General features: G+C 46.5%; 1 protein-coding gene across 1 annotated transcript; it reads right to left on the bottom strand.

Annotated features, from left to right (window-relative positions):
- Positions 1–90: 90 nt before the first annotated feature.
- On the bottom strand, positions 91–23,872 carry VPS51 (VPS51 subunit of GARP complex). Its single transcript, XM_027090367.1, has 10 exons — positions 23,521–23,872; positions 22,900–23,029; positions 3,968–4,114; positions 3,667–3,886; positions 2,847–3,564; positions 2,239–2,454; positions 1,821–2,039; positions 1,248–1,369; positions 1,069–1,156; positions 91–455 (listed from the first exon to the last, which is right to left on the bottom strand). Exons 1-10 carry the CDS (start codon positions 23,743–23,745, stop codon positions 195–197), a joined length of 2,346 nt encoding a protein of 781 aa, XP_026946168.1. The 5' UTR covers positions 23,746–23,872; the 3' UTR covers positions 91–194.
- Between the last annotated feature and the right edge of the window lie 41 nt (positions 23,873–23,913).

Raw genomic sequence — 23,913 nt, 5'->3', positions numbered from 1 at the left:
AGGACCGCCTCCAAAGCCGCCTCTGTAGTCTCAGGCTCACAGCTCCACCTCCCTCCCCCCACAAGCCCCGCCCATGCAGGCGACAGGGAGCAGGAGACAACACGTCTTTATTAGGCAGGCCCCGAGGGGAAGGGCCACCAGGGCGGGCCACCAGGGCGGGCCACCAGGGGATGAGTGGATTGGTGTGACCGGGCCTAGCCACGCTCACAGATGACCTCGACGACACTGGGTTCCATGGGCACTGGGTCCGGGCAGCGCAGGGCAGCTGAGGCCACCACTTCGTCCAGCAGCAGGTGCACAAGCTCCTCATCAGCCACAAAGCGCCACAGGTAGAGCTGCAGGAAGTGGCAGTCCACCTGCACCTGCTGCAGCCCGAAGCGCCCGAAGGTGCGCAGCCGCACGCACTCCAGCAGTGTCTTCAGGCTGATTTTGATGATGCCGGTCAGCACCGACACCTGCACGTAGGGACACAGGGATGCAGACCCACTACAGCAGGTGTTGGGGAGGGGCACTAGATCCCCGAGGAAGGGCACCCACGTTCTGTGCAGGGGCCAAGGAGACGGCAAAATGCCAGTAGCTGTGATGGGGTGGAAAGTCCCAGGACCCAGGTAAGAGAGAGGGACCACACAAGGTTGGCCCCATCATCTGGAGGAGAGTGGACGGGGAGGGCCCAGCAACCTGAGGCAGAGATGGGGGTCAGCACTGATATGGGGAGGGGAAAAGCTTACTAAGTTGGAGGGAGAGTATCAGGTCCCTGAGCACGGGCTGGGTTGGGGCAGGGCCCATGGTGTGACTAGGAATCCCTGGGGAGGACCCAGGGCTATGGTAGGGATAAGGACGAGGGCCAAGAGGTATACTAGATTATCACCCAGACGCGGGCAGAGGGCTATGAGATGGTGATGGCGGGGCTCTGGATGACCACTCACTCCTAGAAACATCTCTCAGAAACAGAGACGGGGTGGGGGGGGGGGGAGTCAGAGTCCTAGGGCTCCCTGGGCCAGTGCGGGGCTGCTTCAGCCAACCTTCCCAAGGGGCCCTGGGAAGGCAGGGTCACTATGGACTTCAGACCTTATTGAACTCCACAGGACTGAACACGTCAATACGCTCAGAGAACAGCTTCTGGATGTTGCTCAAGAGGTTGGTGTCCATTGGGGCACTGAATGGGAGGAGACAAGCAATCAGAGCCCACCCCTGCACCCCGGTCCTCCTTTCTCCATCCTCCCTGCGCCTACCCTGACCAGCCAGACCTGGGTGTGTAGCTGGGTGCATAACGGCCCTGCTGCCGAGAGCTGCTGTAAACGGAGAAGGTCCTCTTGCTAGAGTCGCTGCTCTGGGCCTTGCGAACACCCTCCTCATACAGGAGCCCCACCTGGTGGTGGAAGGAGGAACTGCAAGGAGGCCAGGGCACGGGGAACATGCAGCCCACCAGGTGCCTTGGGCAAGGGCCAAGGATGCCCTAAGTTACACACTCATTTGTTGTAAGAATCACAACCGTTATAAAAACCACAGGGTAGTTAGGGCCTGTACCTAGTTGGTACCCAGTCACTGTTTACAGAACCAGTGGAGTGGGGCAAGAGTGGAACATAAGAGTTGGTACTGAGGCCAAATCTTCAGGGCCAACCCTGACCTGATTTCCTGGGTGACTCTGGGCCTCAGCTTCCTCCTCCTAGCTGAAATGCGGGTGATGAGGCCACCATGGCTGAGGAGGAAGGCCGTAGATGCAGGCACTGCCTGGCCCCTCCTGTCATGATCCTCAGAGGCCTGTTCCCCCAGCACCCCCAGCCCACGTCAGAGTTCCCCTGGCCAGCCCAGGGCAGCACCTGCACGTCGATAGCTGTCGTGTCCTCCACCACCCGCTTCATGACAGCACGCACGTTCCGAGGCTCCAGGGTACTGAGCCAGTCCCGCGTCTCCACACTCTTGCGCAGCATCTGCGATATGACCAGGCCCTGCACCTTCACATAGTGGGTTAGCAGCCGCCGTGCCGTCTCCCTGGCCTCCGCACACAGTGTGCTCACAGGTGTCACTGGAGACTGGTCCTGAGCCAGGGATGCAGAGGACAGACAGGCAGTGGGTACTGGGGGCAGCTCTGCAGCCACTGGCCACCAGGAGCTGGGCACAGGCTGGGCAAGGGGCAGGCTGAGTTGGGCACAGGCAGCCCTGACCATGAGGGCACTGCCCAGCCTCCTGTGTTCCTAGCATCACCTCCCCCCACCCTGCTCTGAGCTAGCAGTTCACCTGCACCAGAAACTGTTCGTCGGTGAGGGTGAGGATGTAGGAGATGGTGGCGGTCTCGTAGTCCAGGCAGAGGCGGGAAAGCAGCAGGAGCAGGGCAGGCGGCGTGGCGCCCCCCTTCTCCCCAGGGCTCTCACAGAAGTTCTGAGCTGTCTGGCACATGGAGCGGATGAAGCCCACGATGAGGCTCTCACGGACACCCTGGCTGCAGAACTCGCCCTGTGAGGAGGAGCGCCCCAGATACACAGCAGGTCCAACCTTCCAGGCAGAGGCTGCTAGTGACCTTCTACTGGGACTTGAAGTGCCCTGGCCTCTCTCCAAGGGACAGTTTCACCCCGCATTCCAGAACCCCAGAGCAGCTCCCCTGCTGTGGGAAGGGAGTGCAGGGGGGCAAAGCCAGCACTGGGGACCCTGCTTGCAGATGCCCTCAGAGCCTGCCCCACCCCTCCAGGCTATGCCAGCCTTTCTCAAGGCAGCCTGAAACCACATCCAGACTGCCTGGGGCGAGGACTGTGTGCCCTGGTAGCTGCCAACCTGCATGCAAGATAAACGAAAGAATGCCCTGAAAAGGAAGGAAAAAAAGAAAAAGGATGCCCAGGGGAAGATCGTACCCGGAAGTAGGGCTTGTTGGAGAAAGACACCTCCTTGGCAGTGAAGAGGTGCACAGAGGCCAGCGAGGCCTTAATGTGGCTCAGGGTGGAGCTGGCCACGTTGGCCAGCAGCTCGGCCAGGCCGGGGCCTTCCTTCCCAGCAACTCGAGGGGCGGCCAGCGCCTGCCGCACGTCCGTCAGGCAGCCCAGGAAGGCCGACTGCAGGCCCTGCAGGTGCTGGCCCAGGCGCTCGCGGGCCACTCGCTCCACGATCTCTGTGGCGGCCTCTGCCAGCCCGGCAGCGGCCAGCAGGGCCCCGGGCGCCCGCAGGCGCCGGTGGAAGCGGTCCAGCGCCCTAACGAGCAGGGAGTTGTCACTGCCACCCTGCTCCTGAGCCAGCCGCCGCTCCACCAGCGCAAAGTAGCGGCTGCCCAGCTCCCGCGCAAAGGCTGCCAGCTTCTCGGCACCCGCCGGGCCCTGGGCCGCAAACAGCTCCTGGTAGGCCGCCGCCACCTGGCAGAGGCCCCCGACGAAGCCGCTGCCGCCGCGGTCAGTGAATTCTAACACGTCGGGGGCCGGAGGGGAGGGCCCCAGCTCCGCCTCCAGGCTCCTCAGCTCCTCCTCCAGCCGCGCTCGGCCGTGAGCCAGGAACTCCTCGCACAGCTCCTCCGCAGGCTCGCCCAGGGCCAGCAGCAGCTCCACGCACTCGGCTTGCTCAGGGGCGCCAGAGCCACCCTCCCTGCGGGAAGGGAGAGGGAGGTGAAGGGCAAGAAGACAGAATTCGGGGCGGGGGCAGACCCAGGAGACCAGCGGGTGTGGCATGAGGGCCCAGAGCCCACACCTGAAGCGCTGCCGTAGCTGCTGGGCCAGGCGGGCCGTGATGACCTGGCAGTCGTCCTGGATGGCGCGGAATGAGGGCAGGTGCTGGTACTGCTGCAGCACGGCCCGCGCGCGGCCTTGGTAGCGCACCGCCTGCCCGTAGGCGCCCAGCTCCACGCACTTGGTGAGGCGCGAGGGCAGCTCGAAGAGGAACTGCAGCTTTCGTAGCAGCGCGTGGACCCCTGGGGGACAGGGGGAGGTGGTGTTAGCCCCAACTCCCTGGGGGTGGCCCACTTTAGCACCCGCTCTGGGGCGGGCCGCACCTGCCAGCTTGGTGATGCGCTCGTGGCGGTCCTGCAGCGTGGCGCTGATGCGCGCGCTGAAGTCCGTGATCACTGCCATGTTGGTGGCCAACCGGTCCATCTCATCCTCCATCTTCCGGAAATCGTTCTTCATCTTCCGGATAGTGTCTAGGAGGACAAGGGCGCAAGAGGGGGAAAGGCAGATGACTAGGGGCACAGGCAGAACACTCAGCTTGAGAGGTAGTCCAAATGCCCTCACACACACTCGCCCCCTTCCCAAACGCGCCTGAGCTCACTCCTCGAGGGTCACATTGATGATTAGGTGCTTGAAAAGGACTGCAGTGGTGCTTGGTCACTATAAATGGGGGTGAGGTGTCATTATGTCAGTGCAGCAGACGTTTTCTGAACACCCCGTGTGTGCCCCTAGCCCCAGTGCAGTGGGGAGATGCCCATGAAGCCGCAGTCCTTGATCTCAGAAGATGCCCAGATCCAAAGGAGGGCCCAGGGCACTTGGCAGGGACCTGTCTGCTCGTTCCCAAGGGCATCCTCCATGCCCAGCACCCTGCCTGCCATGGGACACACAGTAAATACTAGTTCAGTCTTACCTCTTTCCCAGAATTCCCTAACCCTTTCACTCTGCCTTCTAGAACATGGTTGACCTTCCCTGAAGGGTTCTTTCCCTTTGGTCCTGACAGAAACCTGCCTAAGGAGGCTGTTCTTCCTTTCAACCCAGATGCCTCAGGGCCTGGCCCCTTAACACTTCTAGATAGCTTCTACTCCTCCTCTCTTTGAGACCCCAGCTTCTTTGAAGACCATGACATCAAACTACACCCCTTCTTGTTGCCATCCCTACTGTCCTCTTTGCCACGCCCCTCAGTTCCAGATCACGGCCACACCTCCTCGTGGACATCAGCATACACAAGGATGAGCCTTTGGACATTCTTGACTCTCCGTTTGCTGACCTCCTCAACTCCATCCATTCTTGCATCTGCCTCATCTGTGCCACACTCTCCCTGCCCTTGCTAAGAACTGCATCCTCTAAAACCTTAGCTTCAAGCCTCACAACCTTCTGATCATTCACCCTGTTGACCCCGCCCTAACAATCCTTTGGCCTTTTCAGTAACTCCAGACCCAGCGGCCCTACCACTTGGTCACTGTTTGTAATACCTCTCATGGCTGCACTTCCTTCCTCACTCCTCTTAGAATCTGTGGTCCTCCACGAGCATCAGCACCCATTTGCAAGCCCCCTTGCATCTCTTGCCCCCTGGCCCCCGTTATTTGTCGGCAGAACCCTACCACAGGTTAAGCCCAATTACCAACCCACTCCCTAAGAATGACAGCTGAAAATGAGCCACAAAATCATACCAACTGGCCTCCCTTTTAAGTTAGGACTTTAAGTCCCAAAGCAGCACTGCACACTGGTCAGCTGTCCTTCCAAACCTTCTAGTGAGTCTTGTGTTTCCATTTTCCAAAATAACATTTTGTCCTCAGTTCTCAAAACGCCAGTACATGCCCCCAACTCTCAAATGGTGACCTTGATTCACACTTCACAGAGAAAATACAAGCAAACATCAACGCCTTCCAAACCTGCAGAGTGAATAGATCCCTGAGGGAGTCTCATCCTGTCCCACGGCTGTGATGACTTGGACATTTCTGCCTCCAGTCCTGACCAAAGCCCTGCCTAACAACTTACTTAATATCCTGATGTGGATGGCAAACAGGCACCTCAAATATGATATGTTGAAAACAGAATTTTTAAAAACTTTTTGAATTTTATTTTATTTATTTTTATACAGCAGGTTCTTATTAGTTATCTATTTTATACATATTAGTGTACACATGTCAATCCCAATCTCCCAGTTCATCCCACCACCACCCCTCCCCACCACTTTCCCGCCTTGGTGTCCATACGCAAAACAGAATTCTTGACTTTCCCCAAACCTGTTCCTCCACTAACCTTTTCCATTTTGGCTCCTGTTCATTTATTTCTTTACTTGTTTTTTTTAATTAATTAATTTAATTAATTTATTTTTGGCTGCGTTGGGTTGGGTCTTCGTTGCTGCACGCGGGCTTTTCTCTAGTTGCGGCGAGCGGGGGTCATTCTTGGTTGCGGTGCGCAGGCCTCTCATTGCAGTGGCTTCTCTTCTGGCGAAGCACAGGCTCCAGGCATGCGGGCTTCAGTAGTTGTGGCACACGGGCTCAGTAGTTGTGGCTCACAGGCTCTAGAGCTCAGGCTCAGTAGTTGTGGCTTGTGGGCTTAGTTGCTCCGTGGCATGTGGGATCTTCCCGGACCAGGGCTCGAACCCGTGTCCCCTGCATTGGCAGGCGGATTCTTAACCACTGTGCCACCAGGGAAGCCCTCCTGGCCATTTCTTAAGAGTCATCTTTGATTCTTATCTCTCCTTTACCTTACATTCAGTCCACCGGCAAGTTGCATAAGGTTTACCTCCAACATTTTCTTTCCAAGCCACCATCATCTCTTGTCCAACTACTACTAACATTTCCCAACTAATTTCCCTAATTCCACTCTGGAACTCACCATCAATATGCATAAATGAAAGCAATGAGGATGAAGCAGAAACATATCTATTATAGGAGACTTTAATCCACTTCTGTCAATCCGTGACAGACCAAAAGGATAAAAACCAAATGAAGCTACAGAAGTCCTAAATAATATCATTAATATGGAAGACCTATTTGATTTTTATTCTTTTCAAGATTCCATAAAATACACCAAAACCTTACCACATATTAGGTCATACAAAAAATCTCAATAAATTTACAGAAGAAAAGAAACTAAATGGTACAGAAAGCATTCCCTGATCACAATGCAATGAAATTGGAGATTAATAACAAAACTAGAAAATAAAGAGATCCCATTATTTAGAGAAAACCTCATTATTATCAACTACTGGATCAAAAAGGAAATCAAAGCTGAAATTTCTGTATATGTAAAAAATAACAATAATCAAAACACTATAAGAACCTATAGGATATAGCTGAAGCAATGTTCACAGGAAAGCAGTCCTAAATTCTTATAGTACTAATTAGAATAAACATTCAACTCAAGAAGTTAGAAAAAGCACTACAAAAGAAACCAGAAAAAGAAAGCAGAAAAATAAAAAAGAAAGCAGGAATAAAGCTAAAAGCAGAAATTAATTTATTTTTTTAAATGGGAGAACTAATAAATAGATCAAAGGTCAGGGTCACTGAAAAAAAATGAAAAACAAAATATATAAAATGTGAGCTACCCTAATCTTTAAGTGGGGAAAAAAACATACACAAAATAAGAAATAAGGGGAGAAACAATCACAAATACACAGATATTTAAAAAAATCACAAGATACAACTTAGCTCAATTCTGTGTAAAGAAATTGAAAACCTAGATGAAATGGATAATTTGCCACAAAAAAACAGAATTTACCTAAATGGATTCCAGAAGAGCAAGAATACATGAACAGAGAGAACTGAGAATGTTGTCAAAGAAAGATTCTCCAGGACTTCCCTGGTGTTGCAGTGGTTAAGAATCTGCCTACCAATGCAGGGGAAACGGGTTCGAGCCCTGGTCTGGAAAGATCCCAGATGCCATGGAGCAACTAAGCCTGTGCGCCACAGCTACTGAGCCTGTGCTCTAGAACCGCGAGCCACAACTACTGAGGCCACATGCTGCAACTACTGAAGCCCGCACGCGTAGAGCCCATGCTCTGCAACAAGAGAAGCCACCGCAATGAGAAGCCTGTGCACCGCAACAGAGTAGCCCCCGCTCACCACAACTAGAGAAAGCCCGCGTGCAGCAATGAAGACCCAATGCAGCCAAAAATTTAAAAATTAAAAAAAAAAAAAAAGAAAGATTCTCCTTCCCCCCCCACAAAGGTGCCAGAGGATGTCATGGGGGTGCTGCCATAGCTCTGAAGGACAGCTCATTCCAAAGCTCTGTGTAAGAAGTACTCAAGCAGAGAAAATTAGAAAAGCGTTCCCATTAACTTTGTGGAAGAAACATAACACTGATACAAAAATGTGACAAAAATAGCTCAAAAATGAAAGTGACACATTCATATCTTATGAATTGAGATGCATAGATACATTAAGTTAATTAAATAAATGGAGATACACATATAAATTAACAAACAGAATCCAGCAATGTATTAAAAGAATAATTGACAAATATGTCCAAATGGTTTTTATTTCAGGAATGCAAGGACGGCTCAATATGAGAGGATCTCGATAATAATTCACTATATTAAGAGATGAAAGAAAGACGATTCAACGGCTATTCTTGATTTTTAAAAAAAAACTCTCAATAAAATATGAACAGCTGAATATTTCCCTAGCCTCCAAACACCAGCATCATGTTTAATGAGGCAATGCTAGAAGCAATTCCCATTAAAATCAGAAACATGGCAAGGAGGTTCATGATCACCACTGCTGTCTGACATTGTTCTGGGGTACTAGCCAACACAATTACTCAGGTAATATATTACAGAGATACAAAAATTGTAAAGGAGGTAAAATTATCACTATTTGTAGATGATATAATTGCATAAATTGAAAACTCTAAAAAACAAATCACTGAAAATACTACTACAAACAATAAGAGATTAGTAAGGTGACTGAACATGAAATTAATATAAAAAACCTATAGAATTAAGCAACAACATTCACACATAGTAATAAGAAGATACAGTAGAAAATGACCCATTTTAAATAGTAATTTTAAAAGATCAAAATATCTAGAAATAAATTTAAGAAATGTTCAACATTTACATAAAGAAACCTTTATAAGCTGAGGAACATACTAGAAGGCCTGAAGAAGTGTGAAGACATACCACATTCTTGGACAGGAAGCCCCCAAACCTAAGATGTTGATTCTCCCTAGAAATTTAACTTGATCCAGTAAAATTTTAAGAGACCCCCCTCCTTTTTTTTAAAAAGTATAATTTGATGAACAGGTGGAAAAATAAGAAGGGGGAACTAAAATTTGGAAGTGAAAAAGAGTAAGAAGGAACTAGCTTTACTAGAATTTAAAACGTGCAGTTTTATAGCTACAGTAACTTAAAGTGTGTGGCACTGGTACATGGACAATTAGAGATAAATTGAACAAAACAGAAGGTTTTTCAAAAATCTAGTAACATAAAGAAATTTACTATTATGATAAAGGTAACATTTCAAGTCAGTGGGGAAAAGATGAATTATTAAATAGTGTTGGGACAACTGGAAAGCCATTTAAAATAAAAATATAGTTGGGGGCTTCCCTGGTGGCGCAGTGGTTGAGAGTCCACCTGCTGATGCAGGGGACACGGGTTCGTGCCCTAGTCCGGGAGGATCCCACATGCCGTGGAGCGGCTGGGCCCGTGAGCCATGGCCGCTGGGCCTGCGCGTCCGGAGCCTGTGCTCCGCAACGGAAGAGGCCACAACAGTGAGAGGCCTGCGTACCGCAAAAAAAAAAAAAAAAAAAAAAAATATATATATATATATATATAGTTGGACTCAGACCTCACACCTTATATATACACACAGAGCAGAGGGATCAAAGTTTAAATGTGATTTTAAAATGTAATCACAAAAGTACATGAAGAAAGTCAGGGAGAATTTTAAAATAATATTAGGAATGGAAAAGGTCTTGCTTAGAAACACCTCAAACTCAGAAGTTATCAAAGAAGAGATTAATAAAATTGTTTGATCAACAAAAACCACCATGAGCTAAATCAAAACGAACTTTAAAAGAACTGCAAATCATACCATACAGGGCTACATTTCCCTAATATGTGAAGAACTCTTACAAATCATTATGGAAAAGAACAACTCAGGAGTTCCTTGGAGGTCTAGTGGTCAGGACTTGGCACTTTCACAGCTGGGGCCTGGGTTCAACCCCTGGGGGGGGAACTAAGATCCCGCAAACTGCCCAGCATGGCCAAAAAGAAAAAGAAGAAAAGAACAACTCTATAGAAAAATAGGAAAAGGACATCACAGACAAGGATATCAAATAGCTCTTAAGCATACAAAGAATGTTCAACCTCACAAGAGAAATTAAATTAAAACTATACAGAGGGACTTCCCTGGTGGCACAGTGGATAAGGCTCTGCGCTCCCAATGCAAGGGGCCCAGGTTTGATTCCTGATCAGGGAACTAGATCCCACATGCATGCCGCAACTAAGAGTTCACATGCCACAACTAAGAAGCCCATGTGCCGCAACTAAGGAGCTGATGAGCTGCAACTAAGGAGACTGCCTGCCACAACTAAGGAGCCCACGTGCAGCAACTAAGACCTGGTGCAACCAAATAAATAAATATGTAAAAAAATAACCTTATTAAAAAAAACTACAGAGATACTACTTTTCAGATTGTTAAAGACTGAAAATTTTAGTAACTTAGTGTTGGCCAGGGTGTATGGAAAGAGCTGTTCTCCTATTTGCTGGTGGTTGTGCAAACAGGTCATTTTCTACGGAAAAGAATATGGCAATATCTAACAGCAGTCACTTGTGAGCCTTCGCACACCCACACCTGGCCTGTGTGTGGCTCCTGGACTGTGGGAATGTTCTCTGAGCAGGATTGGGGCAGCAACCCAACTTGGGCAAAGTGAGGAGAAAAACATCAATGATAATGACAATAAAAAGGAACAGACAGACACAAAATATGCAGGGAAAAAATAGCTGGAAAAAATCAAACAAAAAAATGCACAAGAACTCACAGAGCTAACACCTACAGAACAATTAAGAGATTTTTTAAACAGTTACACGAAGAGGTAGACCAAGAATCACAAAATGAACTTCTCATGTTAGCAACACAGTCTGTGGGACAAGACCATTCACCCTTCTTAGATTCCACAGAGAGGAAGGTAACTAAAAAAATAAAGTCCCATAATATGAAACATCTGTACTACTCTTTGGGGCTACTGGTTGGAGTTACTTATATTTTTTTGGAAAATAGTGACTGTTGCCAATTCACAAATAATGAATTAATGGACATAGCACAGACAGTGCCGTGCAGTTAAAAACTGAATAAAAGGGACTTTCCTCGTGGCGCTGTGGTTAACAATCTGCCTGCCAACGCAGGGAACACAGGTTCGACCTCTGGTCCGGGAAGATCCCACATGCCTTGGAGCAACTAAGCCCGTGCACCACAACTACTGAGCCTGTGCTCAAGAGCTCTCAAGCCACAACTACTGAAGCCCATGCGCCTACAGCCCATGCTCCACAGCAAGAGAAGCCACCGCAATGAGAAGCCCAGACACCGCAACGAAGAGTAGCCCCCACTTGCGGCCAACTAGAGAAAGCCCAGGCGCAGCAACAAAGACCCAATGCAGCCAAAAAAACAAAACAAAAAAACCAACTGAATAAAACCAGAGCAAAGGCAAAAGATGGAAGCTCAGGTACCAGAAGGCTCACGGGCTGACGATCATGAAGAGGCTTGGAAGTTCATGAGGCGTTTCGTCCTCCCCCAGTGAATTCTTGTTTTTGCTTACAAACCATTTAACCTATGACACAACCTCCTTCCAGGGCTGTCAAATGCTACCATCAGAGGAGCCGATTCGTTTTGGAGTGGGTGTTTGGGACCGTGACATTTAGGTACTATATCAGAAAGGAAACTTGAATCTGACTTTCAAAGGGAAAAAAAAAAATCCAAAAACTAAGTTGTCATTAAAACAGAAAAAAAGAAAACCTAGTACTGGTGGCATTGCTGTTGAATGCACAGCCACAGAGCCATTTAAATGGAAATAAAAGTTGCACCACGGCAAAACAAAAAACCATCCACACCACTGAGTAATAAAGACTACACTGTACATCCCCGAACTCTTTCAGGCTTGCTAAGATAAGTAGTTTGCAACTAGAGCAAACTCTCCTTGGGAGGAGTGGGTGGTAATTGGTAGGAGGCTGGAGGGGGCCTTGTTGGTCATGCTGTTGATTGACCGGGGTGCTGACTGCACAGAGGTGTTCCATTTGTGAAATTCCAGAGGCTGGCCACTATGACCTGTGTACTTTTCTGTTAATCTTCAGTAAAGTTTACCATTAAAGACTGTTTTGTCTTTACCTGGGGAAAGGAATGGGAAGAGCCTTTTCACTATACAACCTTTGGGACCTTTCCAATTTTGGAACAGATAAATGCATTATTACATAAACAAACGCAGTGTCTAGGCCAAAGGTTGGCAAACTATATACCCTGCGGGTCAAACCTGGCTTGATAGCGGTTTGGCTTTTTGATTTTCAACTGGGCTATAATGGACATAGCATAAAATTCAGTGGTTCTTAGTATATTTATTATATGCACAAGATGGCACAACCAACATTACTATCCAATTCTTTATTTCATCACCCCAGAAAGAAACCTTGTATCCCTTAGCAGTCACTCCCTATTTCACTCTCACCTCCGTCCCTGGCAACCATTCATCTATTTTCTGTCTCCATGGATTTGCCTATTCTGTACATTTAAAATAAATGGAATTAGGGAGTTCCCTGGTGGTCCAGTGGTAAAGGATCTGCCTTACAATGCAGGGGAGGTGGGTTCAATCCCTGGTCAGGGAACTAAGATCCCACATGCCGTGGGGCAACTAAGCCCATGTGCCACAAACTACAGAGCCCACGTGCTCTGGAGCCTGTGCGCCACAACTAGAGAAAACTTGCACACCACAACTAGAGAGAAGCCCACGCACCATAAGGAAGAGCCCACACGCCATAACGAAAAATCGTGCACGCCTCAACAAAAATCCCGCGTGCCACAACTAAGACCCGACGAAGTCAAAAATAAATATAATAAATAAATAATAATACCAAAAAAATAAAATAAATGGAATTACATACACTATGTGGCCTTTTGTGTCTGGCTTCTTTCACTTAGCATGTTTTCTTTTTTTTTTTATTTTTTTAACATCTTTATTGGAGTACAATTGCTTTACAATGGTGTGTTAGTTTCTGCTTTATAACAAAGTGAATCAGTTATACATATACATATGTTCCCATATCTCCTCCCTCTTAGCATGTTTTCAAGGCTCATCTAAGTTGTAGCATGTATTAGTACATCGTACTTTTTTATGGCAGAATAATATTTCATTGTATGGAATAGACCACACCTGTTTTCCATTCATCACTTGGTGGCCATTTGGGCTGCTTTCACTTTTTGGCTGTCATGAATAACGCTGCTATGAACAACTGTGTATGTGTTTTTGTAAACATATGTTTTCAATTCTCTTCGGTATATTCCTAGGAGTGGAACTGCTGGGCCTCATGATAACTCCATGCTTAGCCTTTTGAAGAATGGCCAAACTGTTTTCGGGTACACCATTTGGCATTCCCACCAGGAATGCAGAGGGTTCCAAATCCTCCACATCTTCACCAACATTTGTTTTATTCCGTTTTCTGGAAAACCTAGTGGGTGTGCAGTGGTTATCTCATTGTGATTTTGACTTGCATTTCCCTAATAACCAGTGATGTTGAGCACCTCTACATGTGCTCGTTGGTCATTTGTATATCTTCTTTGGAGAAATGTCTATTCAAATCTTTTGCCCATTTTTAAAAAAATTTATTTTATTTATTTATTTATTTTCGGCTGCATTGACTCTTCATTGCTGCGTGCAGGCTTTCTCTAGTTGCGGTGAGTGGGGACTACTCTTCGTTGTGGTGCACGGGCTTCTCACTGCGGTGGCTTCTCTTGTTGCGAAGCACAGGCTCTGGGCGTGTGGGCTTCAGTAGTTGTAGCACGTGGGCTCAGTAGTTGTGGCTCGCAGGCTCTAGAGCACAGGCTCGGTAGTTGTGGTGCACAGGCTTAGCTGCTCCGCAGCATGTGGGATCTCCCCGGACCAGGGCTTGAACCCATGTCCTCTGCACTGGCAGGCAGACTCTTAACAACTACGCCACCAGGGAAGCCCCTGCCCATTTTTAAACAGGGTTGTCTTTTTAGTGCTGACTTAATCAAAGTTCTTTACATATTCTGGATATTAGACCCTTATTAGCTATATGATTTGCAAATATTTTCTCCCATTCTGTGAGCTGTCCTTTCACTTTCTCTATAGTGTCCTTTGAAGCACAAGATTTTAATTTTGATTAAGTTCAATTTATCCAATTTTTTTCCTTTGATTACTTGTGCTTTTGGTGTCTATAAAGTAAAAACCCACTCCTGTGTGTCTCTACTCTCAACACTACTTCACACCTGACACCAGATGTGTGGGTTTTCCACTCATCAAGCAATTCTGTGACATCAGCTGGGCATCCTATGATTTAACTTAATTCTGACACCATCTACCGGGAGTTAGCATCAGATCTCATAGGTTACGGACTCAGTCCCACAAAACTATCCTCTCTCACTTTAGATTTCAATCACAAGTCCAGGTTGTCAGCTATGATTCTGACTGATTGGCTCTAAATTGGAGGTTCCCATGACCCCCTCCTCAGGTTCAATTAATTTGTTAGAGCAGCTCAGCAAACTCAGGAAAACAGTTTACTTACTAGATTACTGTTTTATTACAAAAGGAAACAACTCAGGAACAGCTAGATGGGAGAGATGTATAGGGCAAGGCATGTGGGAAGGGGTACAGAGTTTCCATTTCCTCTCTGGCCATGCTACTTTCCCAACACCTCCACATGGTTCACCAACCCATCCTTTTGGGTGCTTATGGAGACTTCACCACATAGACATAATTGATTAAACCATGAGCCATTGGTGACTGAATTCAATCCCCAGCCCCTCTCCCCTTCCTGGAGGCCTGGGGGGTAGGGCTGAAAGTTCCAACCCTCTAATCACATGGTTGGTTCTGCTGGCAACCTGCCCCCATCCGTGGGTTATCTAGGAGTTTTCCAAATATCACCTCATTAACATAAACTCAGGTGTGGTTGAAACGGGCTTGTTATATAAATACCAAAAGACATCCATGTCACTTTATTTCACTAGAGCTATTTCAGGAACTGGAAACAAAACTAAATACTGTTAACAAGGCTCTTATATAGGAAATTACAAGGGGTTAGGAGCTATTCCAGGGGTGGTGCACAAAGACCAAATGTATATTTCTTATTATAAATCACAAATCACAGTGTCATATCTAACAAACTCTTGTCTAATCCAAGGACATGAAGACTTACACCCATGTTTTCTTCTAAGAGTGTTTAGTTTTAGCTGTTATATTTAGGTCTATGATCCATTTTGAGTCAATTTTTGTATAGCGTGTGAGGTAGGGATCCAATTTCAATCTTTTGATACGGCTATCCAGGTATCCCAACCATGTGTTGAAAAACCTAGTCTCCCTGTTGAGTAACTGTGGCATCCTTATAAAAAAAATTAACTGACCACAGATGTACAGGTTTATTTCTGGACTCAATTCTATTCAATTTACAGAAGCCTACAGGTTGTTATGTGGGGCCAGATATGGGTGAGAAAACGGCAGCCTTCACGAGGGCTCACGCCAGTAAGAACTGCCACTGCCAGTGTCCTTGTCCCTACAGTGAGCCAAAGCCGGCCCCCACCTTAGCAGGAGACCCTCCAATACTAGCGGGTGTCAAAGCACTGTTACCTGCCCTGGCCATATTCCAATTCCTGATCCACAAGTCTCTCTCCTGCAATAGAAAGGTTTTACACCATAAAGTCATCGACTGCCACCTCTTCACTCCCAGCCACAACTAATGGGACTAGAGGGCAAAATCTGACCTATCATCTAGCCACCTCACTGCCACTTGACATTAAAGAAATAAAGACACCGACACAGGAGAAGGCCATGTGGAGACAGAGGCAGAGGTTAGAGTGGTGCAACTGCAAGAAATGTTTTAAGTCAACCAGAACCTGGAAGAGGCATGAGAGAGTCTCCCCTAGAGCCTTTGAAGGGAGTGCAGCCCTGCTGACAACTTGATTTTGAGCTTCTGGCCTCCAGAACTATGAGACCATAATTTCTGTTAGTTTCTTAAAATTTCTGTTATTTTAAGTCACCAAAATTGTGACAGTTTGTTATAGCAACCACAGGACACTCACACAAATACTAAGGATTTTTTTCCCCTGTAGGAAGTGAGTGGCAGGGGTTTTCATTAAATATGTTTTGAATATATAAATCTTGCCTCTATTTTCTTAAATATAATATTGTGGATATAATTTAGACTGTTTTCTTGACTCTGGATAAACTTTATAAACTTTTTGCAAAGATAATGATTTGCCAGTGACTGCAGATGTTGACAGAGCTGCTGGTTCCTACACCAAGTGGTCCCAGGTTACTAGATTTTCCTGAATTATTATTTCTCCTTTATGGCAGTATTTTTTTTTAGTCTATTTGTCTACTCTCTGATTGTCATGATTTTATTTTTCACTTGTTAAACAACAGTCTAACATAAAACTTATTCATTTAGGGATTTATTTATTATGCATAATGTTTGTCTTTTATAGAAATGCAGTTCCTTCTACAGGTACTAGAACAAAAAAATCTGATTTTTTAAAGTTATTTTTGGACTTGTTTTGCGTTTGAAACAAGGCATTAAACATTATGTCTTATCTATAAGATTTTGACCAAGTTATTTAGCATCTCATTACCTCAGTTTCCCTATCTGTAAAATGGAGATATAGTTAACTACTTCATAGATGTGTAAGAATTAAATTAATTAATATATGTAAGCAGTTCAATCAGTGTAGTTTTATATTAAACACTCAATAAATATTGTCTAGTATTAACCAGTTAAACTTGCTATTATATATAACTATTAATAAATTAGTTTTACTTGTAAAGATCTACTAATAATGAACTCAGTTTTTACTTATCTGCGAATGTCTTAATTTCTTTCTTTTTTAAAAAAATATTTATTTATTGTTAGTTAGTTGCACTGGGTCTTAGTTGCAGCATGTGGGCTCCTTAGTTGCGGCAGGTGGGCTCCTTAGTTGCGGTTCCAGGGCTCCTTTAGTTGCGGCTCACCAGCTCCTTTGTTGAGGCACGTGAGCTCCTTAGTTGTGGCATGCAAATTTAGTTGCGGCATGCATGTGGGATCTAGTTCCCTGACCAGGGATCGAACCCGGGCCCCCTGCATTGGGAGCGCGGAGTCTTATCCACTGTGCCACCAAGGAAGTCCCTCTCTTTCTTTTTTACAGGATATTTTTACTGGGTATATAATTCTTTGTTGACATTTGTTTCATTCAGCACTTTGAAATGTGAATCCACTGCCTTCTGACCTCCATGGTTTCTGACCAGAAATCAGCTGTTAATCTTATTGAGTATCACTTGTATGTGATGAGTCACTTTTCTCTTGATGCTTTCAAGTTTCTCTCTCTCTTTTTTTTTTTAGCAGTTTCACTGTGATATGCCTAGGTGTGAATCTCCCTGCATTTATCCCACTTGGAGTTTGTTGTGCTTCTTGGATGTGTAGATTAATGTTTTTCGGTAAATTTGGGTAGGTTTGGGCCATTATTTCTTCATATATTCCTCTGCTACTTTCTCTCTCCTCTCACTCTTCCCATTATGCATATGTGGGTACACTTGGTGTCTCACATGTCTCTAAGGCTCTGTTCAATTTTCTTCATCCTTTTTTCTTTCTATTCCTCATACTGAATAATTTCAACTGACCTATCTTGAAGTTTGCTGATTCTTTCTCTGCTTGTTCAAATCTGTTATAGAGACCCTCTAGTGAATTTTTCATTTTCATTGTGGTACTTCATCATTTCTAGTTGGTTCTTTTGTTAAATAATTTCTTCTCTTTGATATTCTGTATTTGGTGAAACATTCTTATGCCTTCCTTTAGTTCTTTAGATACAGCTTCCTGTAGGTCTCTGAACATATTTAAAATAGTGGATTTAAATCTTTACGTAGTAAATTCAACTTCTGGGCTTCTTCAGGGACAGGTTCTACTGCTTTTTGTGTATGGGTCCAACTTTCTACTTTATTTGCATGCCTCATCAATTTTTATTGAAAAAACAGACATGTTAGATAATATTGATATAACATGGCAACTCTAGAAACCAGATCCTCTCTCCTCCCCAGGGTTTGTTGTTGCTCCTTGTTGCTATTGTTTGTTTAATTATTTTTCAGAGTTACTAAACCTGTACTAATTTGTTTCTGAACCAACTCTGTAAAGTTTGTATTCTTTGCTGTGTCTAGCCACTGAAACCTTTACTTGGTTAGCTTAGTGATTAGCTAATGACTGGACAAGGATCTCCTTAAATATCTAGTACTAATAAATCTCCTAGTATTTACTGAGGGGCTGTGTGTGTGTGTGTGTGTGTGTGTGTGTGTGTGTGTGTGTGTGTTGGGGCATACCTTAAACACTCAGCCAGGAGGTTTACAACTCTCCCTTAACCTTCACTTCCTGCTTGCACTGAGCCTGAAGTAAGCCAGAAGTGAGAGCTTAGGACGTTCTCAGGTCTTTCTTTCTTTCCTTTTTTTTTTTAATACATTTATTTTATTTATTTATTTATTTATTTTTGGCTGTGTTGGGTCTTCATTGCTGCGCACAGGCCTTCTCTAGTTGCAGCGAGCGGGAGCTACTCTTTGTTGTGGTGTACGGGCTTCTCATTGCGGTGGCTTCTCTTTGTTGCTGAGCACAGGCTTCAGGGTGTGCAGTAGCTGTGGCTCGCAGGCTCTAGAGCACAGGCTCAGTAGTTGGGGCACATGGGCTTAGCTGCTCTGCAGCATGTGGGATCTTCCCAGACCAGGGCTTGAACCCGTGTCCCCTGCACTGGCAGGTGGATTTTTTCTTTAATTAATTTATTTTATTTTATTTTTGGCTGCGTTGGGTCTTTGTTGCTGTATGCGGGCTTTTCTCTGGTTGTGGCAAGCGGGGGCTACTCTTCGTTGTAGTACACAGGCTTCTCATTGTGGTGGCTTTTCTCATTGGAAGCATGGGCTCTAGGCATATGGGCTTCAGTAGTGGTGGCACATGGGTTCAGTAGTTGTGGCTCATGGGCTCTAGAGCGCAGGCTCAGTAGTTGTGGCACACAGGCTTAGTTGCTCTGTGGCACATGGGATCTTCCTGGATCAGGGCTCGAACCTGTGACTCCTGCATTGGCAGGCAGATTCTTAACCACTGCGCCACCAGGGAAGTCTCTCAGGTCTTTCTAAGTATGTGTACTACTGCACACATTTGTGGCCTTCAAGATTCCTAATAATGTGTCAGAGCTTGTCAAAGCCCCTAGGGACATCTCATTCCTCAGCTTTTCCTTTTAAGCGTTTGGGTTGGTACTATTGTTTGCCCAAGTGTTATCTATCACTGCAGACAGACACACCATTTGCCTGTAATTGTTTTTGACAAACAACTCTGGTGAGAGACTTTTTTAAAATTTTTTTGCGGTACGCGGGCCTCTCACTGTTGCGGCCTCTCCCATTATGGAGCACAGGCTCCAACGCGCAGGCTCAGCGGCCATGGCTCACGGGCATAGCCGCTCTGCGGCATGTGGGATCTTCCCGGACCGGGGCACGAACCCGTGTCCCCTGCATCGGCAGGTGGACTCTCAACCACTGCGCCTCCAGGGAAGCCCTGGTGAGAGACTTTTAGCACTGGGTGACCTCCAGGTCAAGACAAACCTATGGGGTAGACTGTTTCAGGAAACCACCAGACAGGTTAAATAATGACAATTCTTTGGGCATGAGGCTTTGAAAGAACTCCAGCCTTGTTCTGCTCCCTCTAGTATTAGGGGTATGGGCTATTTTTCAAGGCTACTGCTAAGAGAAAACGGTGGGGCTAGGACAAGCTAAAATACCATAGGATTCATTATTTTTACCATGATTCAGCTCTTTTTCTTGAATAAATGCTCCTCTGATTGCTGCACACCTCTGGTTACTTTCCAGAGTTCTAAGAAAGCTTATTGTAACCATTCTGGCCAGTTCAGGGCTGCTTTCATGGAGGGGATATTTTCAAATGCACTTACTCCACTATTTTTGCTGACGTCACTCTGGATGCCAGGGCTGTTTTTGTAAATGAGTTTTGCTGGAATACAGCCATGCTCATTCATTTATACTGTCTGTAGTTGCTTTCATGATAATGGCAGAGATAAGTAGTTGTGACAGAAACCAGATGGCCCACAAAGCCTAAAATATTTACTTTTTGGTCCTTTCAGAAAACCTAAAAAAGAAAAGAAAAGAAAAGAAAAACCTCACCACCCCTGTTGTATATCCTATGCAGTCAGACCCCGCTCCCTTCACCCCCACACTCTTGCTCTCCCTGCTCTGGTCGTAGAGTTTCCAGGGCCTTTGCACAAGTTGTTTCCTCAGCCTGGGCCACTCCGCCCCCAAATCCTCCCATCGTCAACTTTTCATCATTCACCTTAACTGTGACCTCTTTAGAAAAGTCTTTCTCTGCCACTCTCTCTATATCAGTCCCAACCACCCACTCTCTAATATATTATCCTGTTTCATTTTCTACAGAGCTCTTGTTGAAGTGAACTGATCTTATTTTCTTTCTTCATTATCTGTCTCTTTCTCTAGAATGTACATTCTGTGACAGCTGAGAAACTGTCTTATTTACTGCTATATCCCTGGTGCCTAGAATAGTACTTGGCACACAGGCAAATATTTGACAAGCGATTGAATAAATGAATGAATCAGTTGAATTAATGTATATTCATACTGACACCACTCTCCCTCTATGACCACTCCTGTCTCCATCACAGGCTCACCCTCCTCCTCCCCATGGCCATCAAACGGAGGTGCTCCTCCAAGCTCTGTCCTGGGCTCTCTTCTTTTCTCAGGCTCTATCCCATTCTTAAGCAACCCTGCCCACACTTCCCTTTAAACTCTCCTCCTCTTCACAGCTGCCTCCAAGGCTTATTCCTCTAGCTCAGATCTCTCTTCTGAGCTCCAGAGCCACATATGCATCTGCCTTCTTGTTAGCTCCTTATGCACAGCTCCAAAACCTCAAAACCTAGCTCCCTTAGCCTCAAAGTTCTTTCAAAGAGTTATGAGTTCTCACCACTAGGTAAAGGTTCCCCACTTCTAGCAAGAGTCAGAAGGCCACTCCTTAGAGATACTCTGAGGAAAGAAGAGATGGATTGGACTAGACCCCCTCAAGCTTCCTTCCATACTGAGATGCTGTGATTATCTGACATGGATCTCTAGAGTTCTTATGATTAAGACCAAAATCCTTCTTATTTTGTCTACAAAGGCCTTCATGATCTGGCCCCACAGGCTCATCCAGGTTTATCTCATGCCTTGCTCCCCTTAAAAAAACAAAACAAAACAAAACCTAGCTCATTATGTTCCTTTTCCTACACCTGATCTTCTTGCAGTTTCTTGGGCACCACATCCACCATCCACTGTTCAAGTTGAAACTTAGGTCATTCTGTACACCCAAAGCTCCTCAACAGCATGTCCTGTCGATGTTGCCTCCTAACACTTCTCAATTCACTCATCACTGTCCATCCCCCCCATTATCATCCTGGTGTTAGCTCCCAGAATCTCTGGTCTGGACTGCTGAAATGGCCTCACTCCAGCCACCTCTCCAATCTATTCCTTTCAATGTAGCCAGGGACAAGAGGGATCTTTTCAAAACACACATCACATCACTCATTTGTCTAAACACTTTGATTAGCTAAGTACTCTTTAGATAAATGGAAAATTCCTTAATGTGTTCTGAAAGGTCTCTAGTTAAACTCTACCACACCTATCCACCTGACTAGCTCTGCCCACAGTCTGCTTTCCCTCCTGCTACAGTAGATGAGCTCTTGACCTCCTGTTAAGGCCAGCCTCTCCAATGTGCACTGCTCAATCCCCTCCCTCTTTCCTGAGGACTTTGCTTCTGCAGTTCTTCCCTCTCTTGCACCACTGATGAGCACTCCGTGAGCTAATGTATTGGTCAAGCTTATCAATTCCATTTCTTGGAATGCCTTCTTCGTTATCTTCTAAGACAGCCATGGTCTGGGTCGTTCTCAAACATTCCCAAATGTTTGTTTCTTTGAGAAAGAAGATTTGTGAGATTTTCCTTCTTTTCATGACTTCTGAATGTTAGGATGCACCAGGCTTCAGTCCTCAGACCTCTTCTCTCTGTACACTCCCCCCAGGAGAGATCATCTTGTTCCATGTACCTCAAGTTCCAGCCTTCTCTGAATTCCAGATCCCTCAACTAACAAATTTTTAAGAATCTTGAGCCATTCTACTTTTCCTCGGTTACCACCCTGGTCCATACAACCAGCATCTTGCCTGGACTGTTATAATAGCCTCCTAATGGGTGTCTCTGCCATCCTTGCCTCCCTATAGTCCACTCTCAACAAGTGGACAGAGGGATCCTTTTAAAACAACAGTCAGGTCACCCCATTCTTCTGTTCATCTCACTCAGAGGACAGACATTCCCATAGACTGCAGGTAGACCTGCAGGATCTGCCTCTAGGACTAAGTACATGTGGGTCCCAAAAATCTGAACAGTGCATTTCACCAACACAGGACAAAAGCTAGTGTGGATGATACTGAACATTGTCTAGTACCATCTTGAACAGAGAATAAAGGGGACAGAAGGGAAAAAAAAAAAAACCTTTATATGATGTTTGTCCCTTAATGTCATACATTTTCTATCTCTGCTTCATTTAAAAAGAGAGAAAGGGAAAAGGGGAAAGGGGAAGGAAGGAAGGAAAGAAGGAGAGAGAGAAAGGAAGAAAAGAAAGAAAAAAAAAGAGAGAATGAAAGAGAGATAAGCCCATTCTCGAGAAAGACCTGAAACAGAGAAGAAAGCTACCACTAATGAGAGAAACTAACCATTACTTAGGCATGGTTAGTGTCAGAGATTAGTGACACAACCTTAGTGTCAGAGATTCTAAGTACTTCAGGTAAATTCATTTCTTTTTAAAATATCATTTTGTCCTTTTCTCCCCTTTGGTCCTCAAAACAACCCTCTGAGAACAGTTATCACCTCAATAGTCATCAAACCACGAAAGCTCTGAGCGAGAAAGATGAGAGTGCATTAGTGTCAGGGCAGGACTAGAATCTGGGTCTGCTCTGTCTAAATCCTCTACTGGCTTCCCCAACATAGGAGAAACTGGGGGATGTGGGACTGTGAGGAGTGTGCCCCAGTAGGAATCACCTGTGGCTGAGATGAACTTGTTGTAGTTCTCATAGACCAGGGTCTGCATGTCGCTGTCTAGAGCCCGGATCTGCCGCACCATGTCCGTCTCACTGTCCATCAGCTGGGCCAGTGGGCACTCTCTTCGCAGCTGGAGGAAATTATGTGGTTAGTATCCAGGACAAGGGGGCACTCATGTCCCCCAGCCTTGCCCCTAACTGGTAGGCTTTTGGTGCAAGAAAACCCTGATCCCACCCCTGCCAGGAATATCAGACAAGGAACCTATAAGTGGCATAGCTCAGGAGTTACCAGGTCAGACCCTATTTGGGGTTTGTCGGCATTTGAAATACTCAGCTGCAGCCAAGGCCCAGTCCTACGCCTGTCAGCGCCTGGGCCACGCCCCCTATATCGGGTCTATCAGAACCTCAGCCCAGGAGACCTCAGACTTCGCACCATCTCAGGCCAGTCCAAGTCTGCCCACGACCCCTTATCTTCCAGCTCTGCCCCTATTGCCCGGCCCAGGGTCATCCTGCTTTTATGAACACCTCTTCCCTCGCCCCACCCTCCCCCCCGCAACAAAGTCGCAGGCGTGATGTGGGGTGCAATATATCGGGGGCCTGTTCCCCCTCCCGATACACACACCTTGTCCAGATACACTTCCGGGTCGAAGTGCGCCCCATTGAGATCTGTAGGGTCCAAGGGGTCCGGCCCCGCGGAGCGCCCCGCCGCCTCCACCTCCGAGAGGCCGTAGTAAAGCTTCAGCATCCCGTGCGCCTTCCGCCGACGCTCCGGAGCCTCCGCCTCGGGCCCCTCTGGGGAGTCCCCAGGTCCACAGCCCGGGCCACGTCCTGCGGTTGCCGCCGCCATGGCTCCAAGTGCAGCCCACAGGAGTGAAGCTGGGCAGGGGATAGGGAGGAGGTACTTCCGGGAGCCATAAAGTTGTTGTTGAAACAAGGCAGTCCTTCGGGTGAAACGTCCCCCTGCAGCCCTGGGTCCTTCGAGACTGGAGTTCCCCCGCACCTTTCCTCCCCGAGC

Source organism: Aethalodelphis obliquidens, unplaced genomic scaffold (assembly GCF_003676395.1).
Source record: "Aethalodelphis obliquidens isolate GAN/ISIS:26980383/991018 unplaced genomic scaffold, ASM367639v1 scaffold69, whole genome shotgun sequence".
In the NCBI taxonomy this organism is placed as follows: domain Eukaryota; kingdom Metazoa; phylum Chordata; class Mammalia; order Artiodactyla; family Delphinidae; genus Aethalodelphis; species Aethalodelphis obliquidens.
This window is presented reverse-complemented; position numbering and strand designations above follow the sequence as displayed.

Coding starts and splice junctions, on each gene's coding strand:
- VPS51 (XM_027090367.1), bottom strand. CDS start 23,745: ATGGCGGCGGCAACCGCAGGACGTGGCCCGGGCTGTGGACCTGGGGAC. Junction 23,030..23,520: donor CGGAAGTGTATCTGGACAAG/GTGTGTGTATCG, acceptor AATTTCCTCCAG/CTGCGAAGAGAGTGCCCACT. Junction 1,370..1,820: donor CGACAGCTATCGACGTGCAG/GTGCTGCCCTGG, acceptor TTCCACCACCAG/GTGGGGCTCCTGTATGAGGA.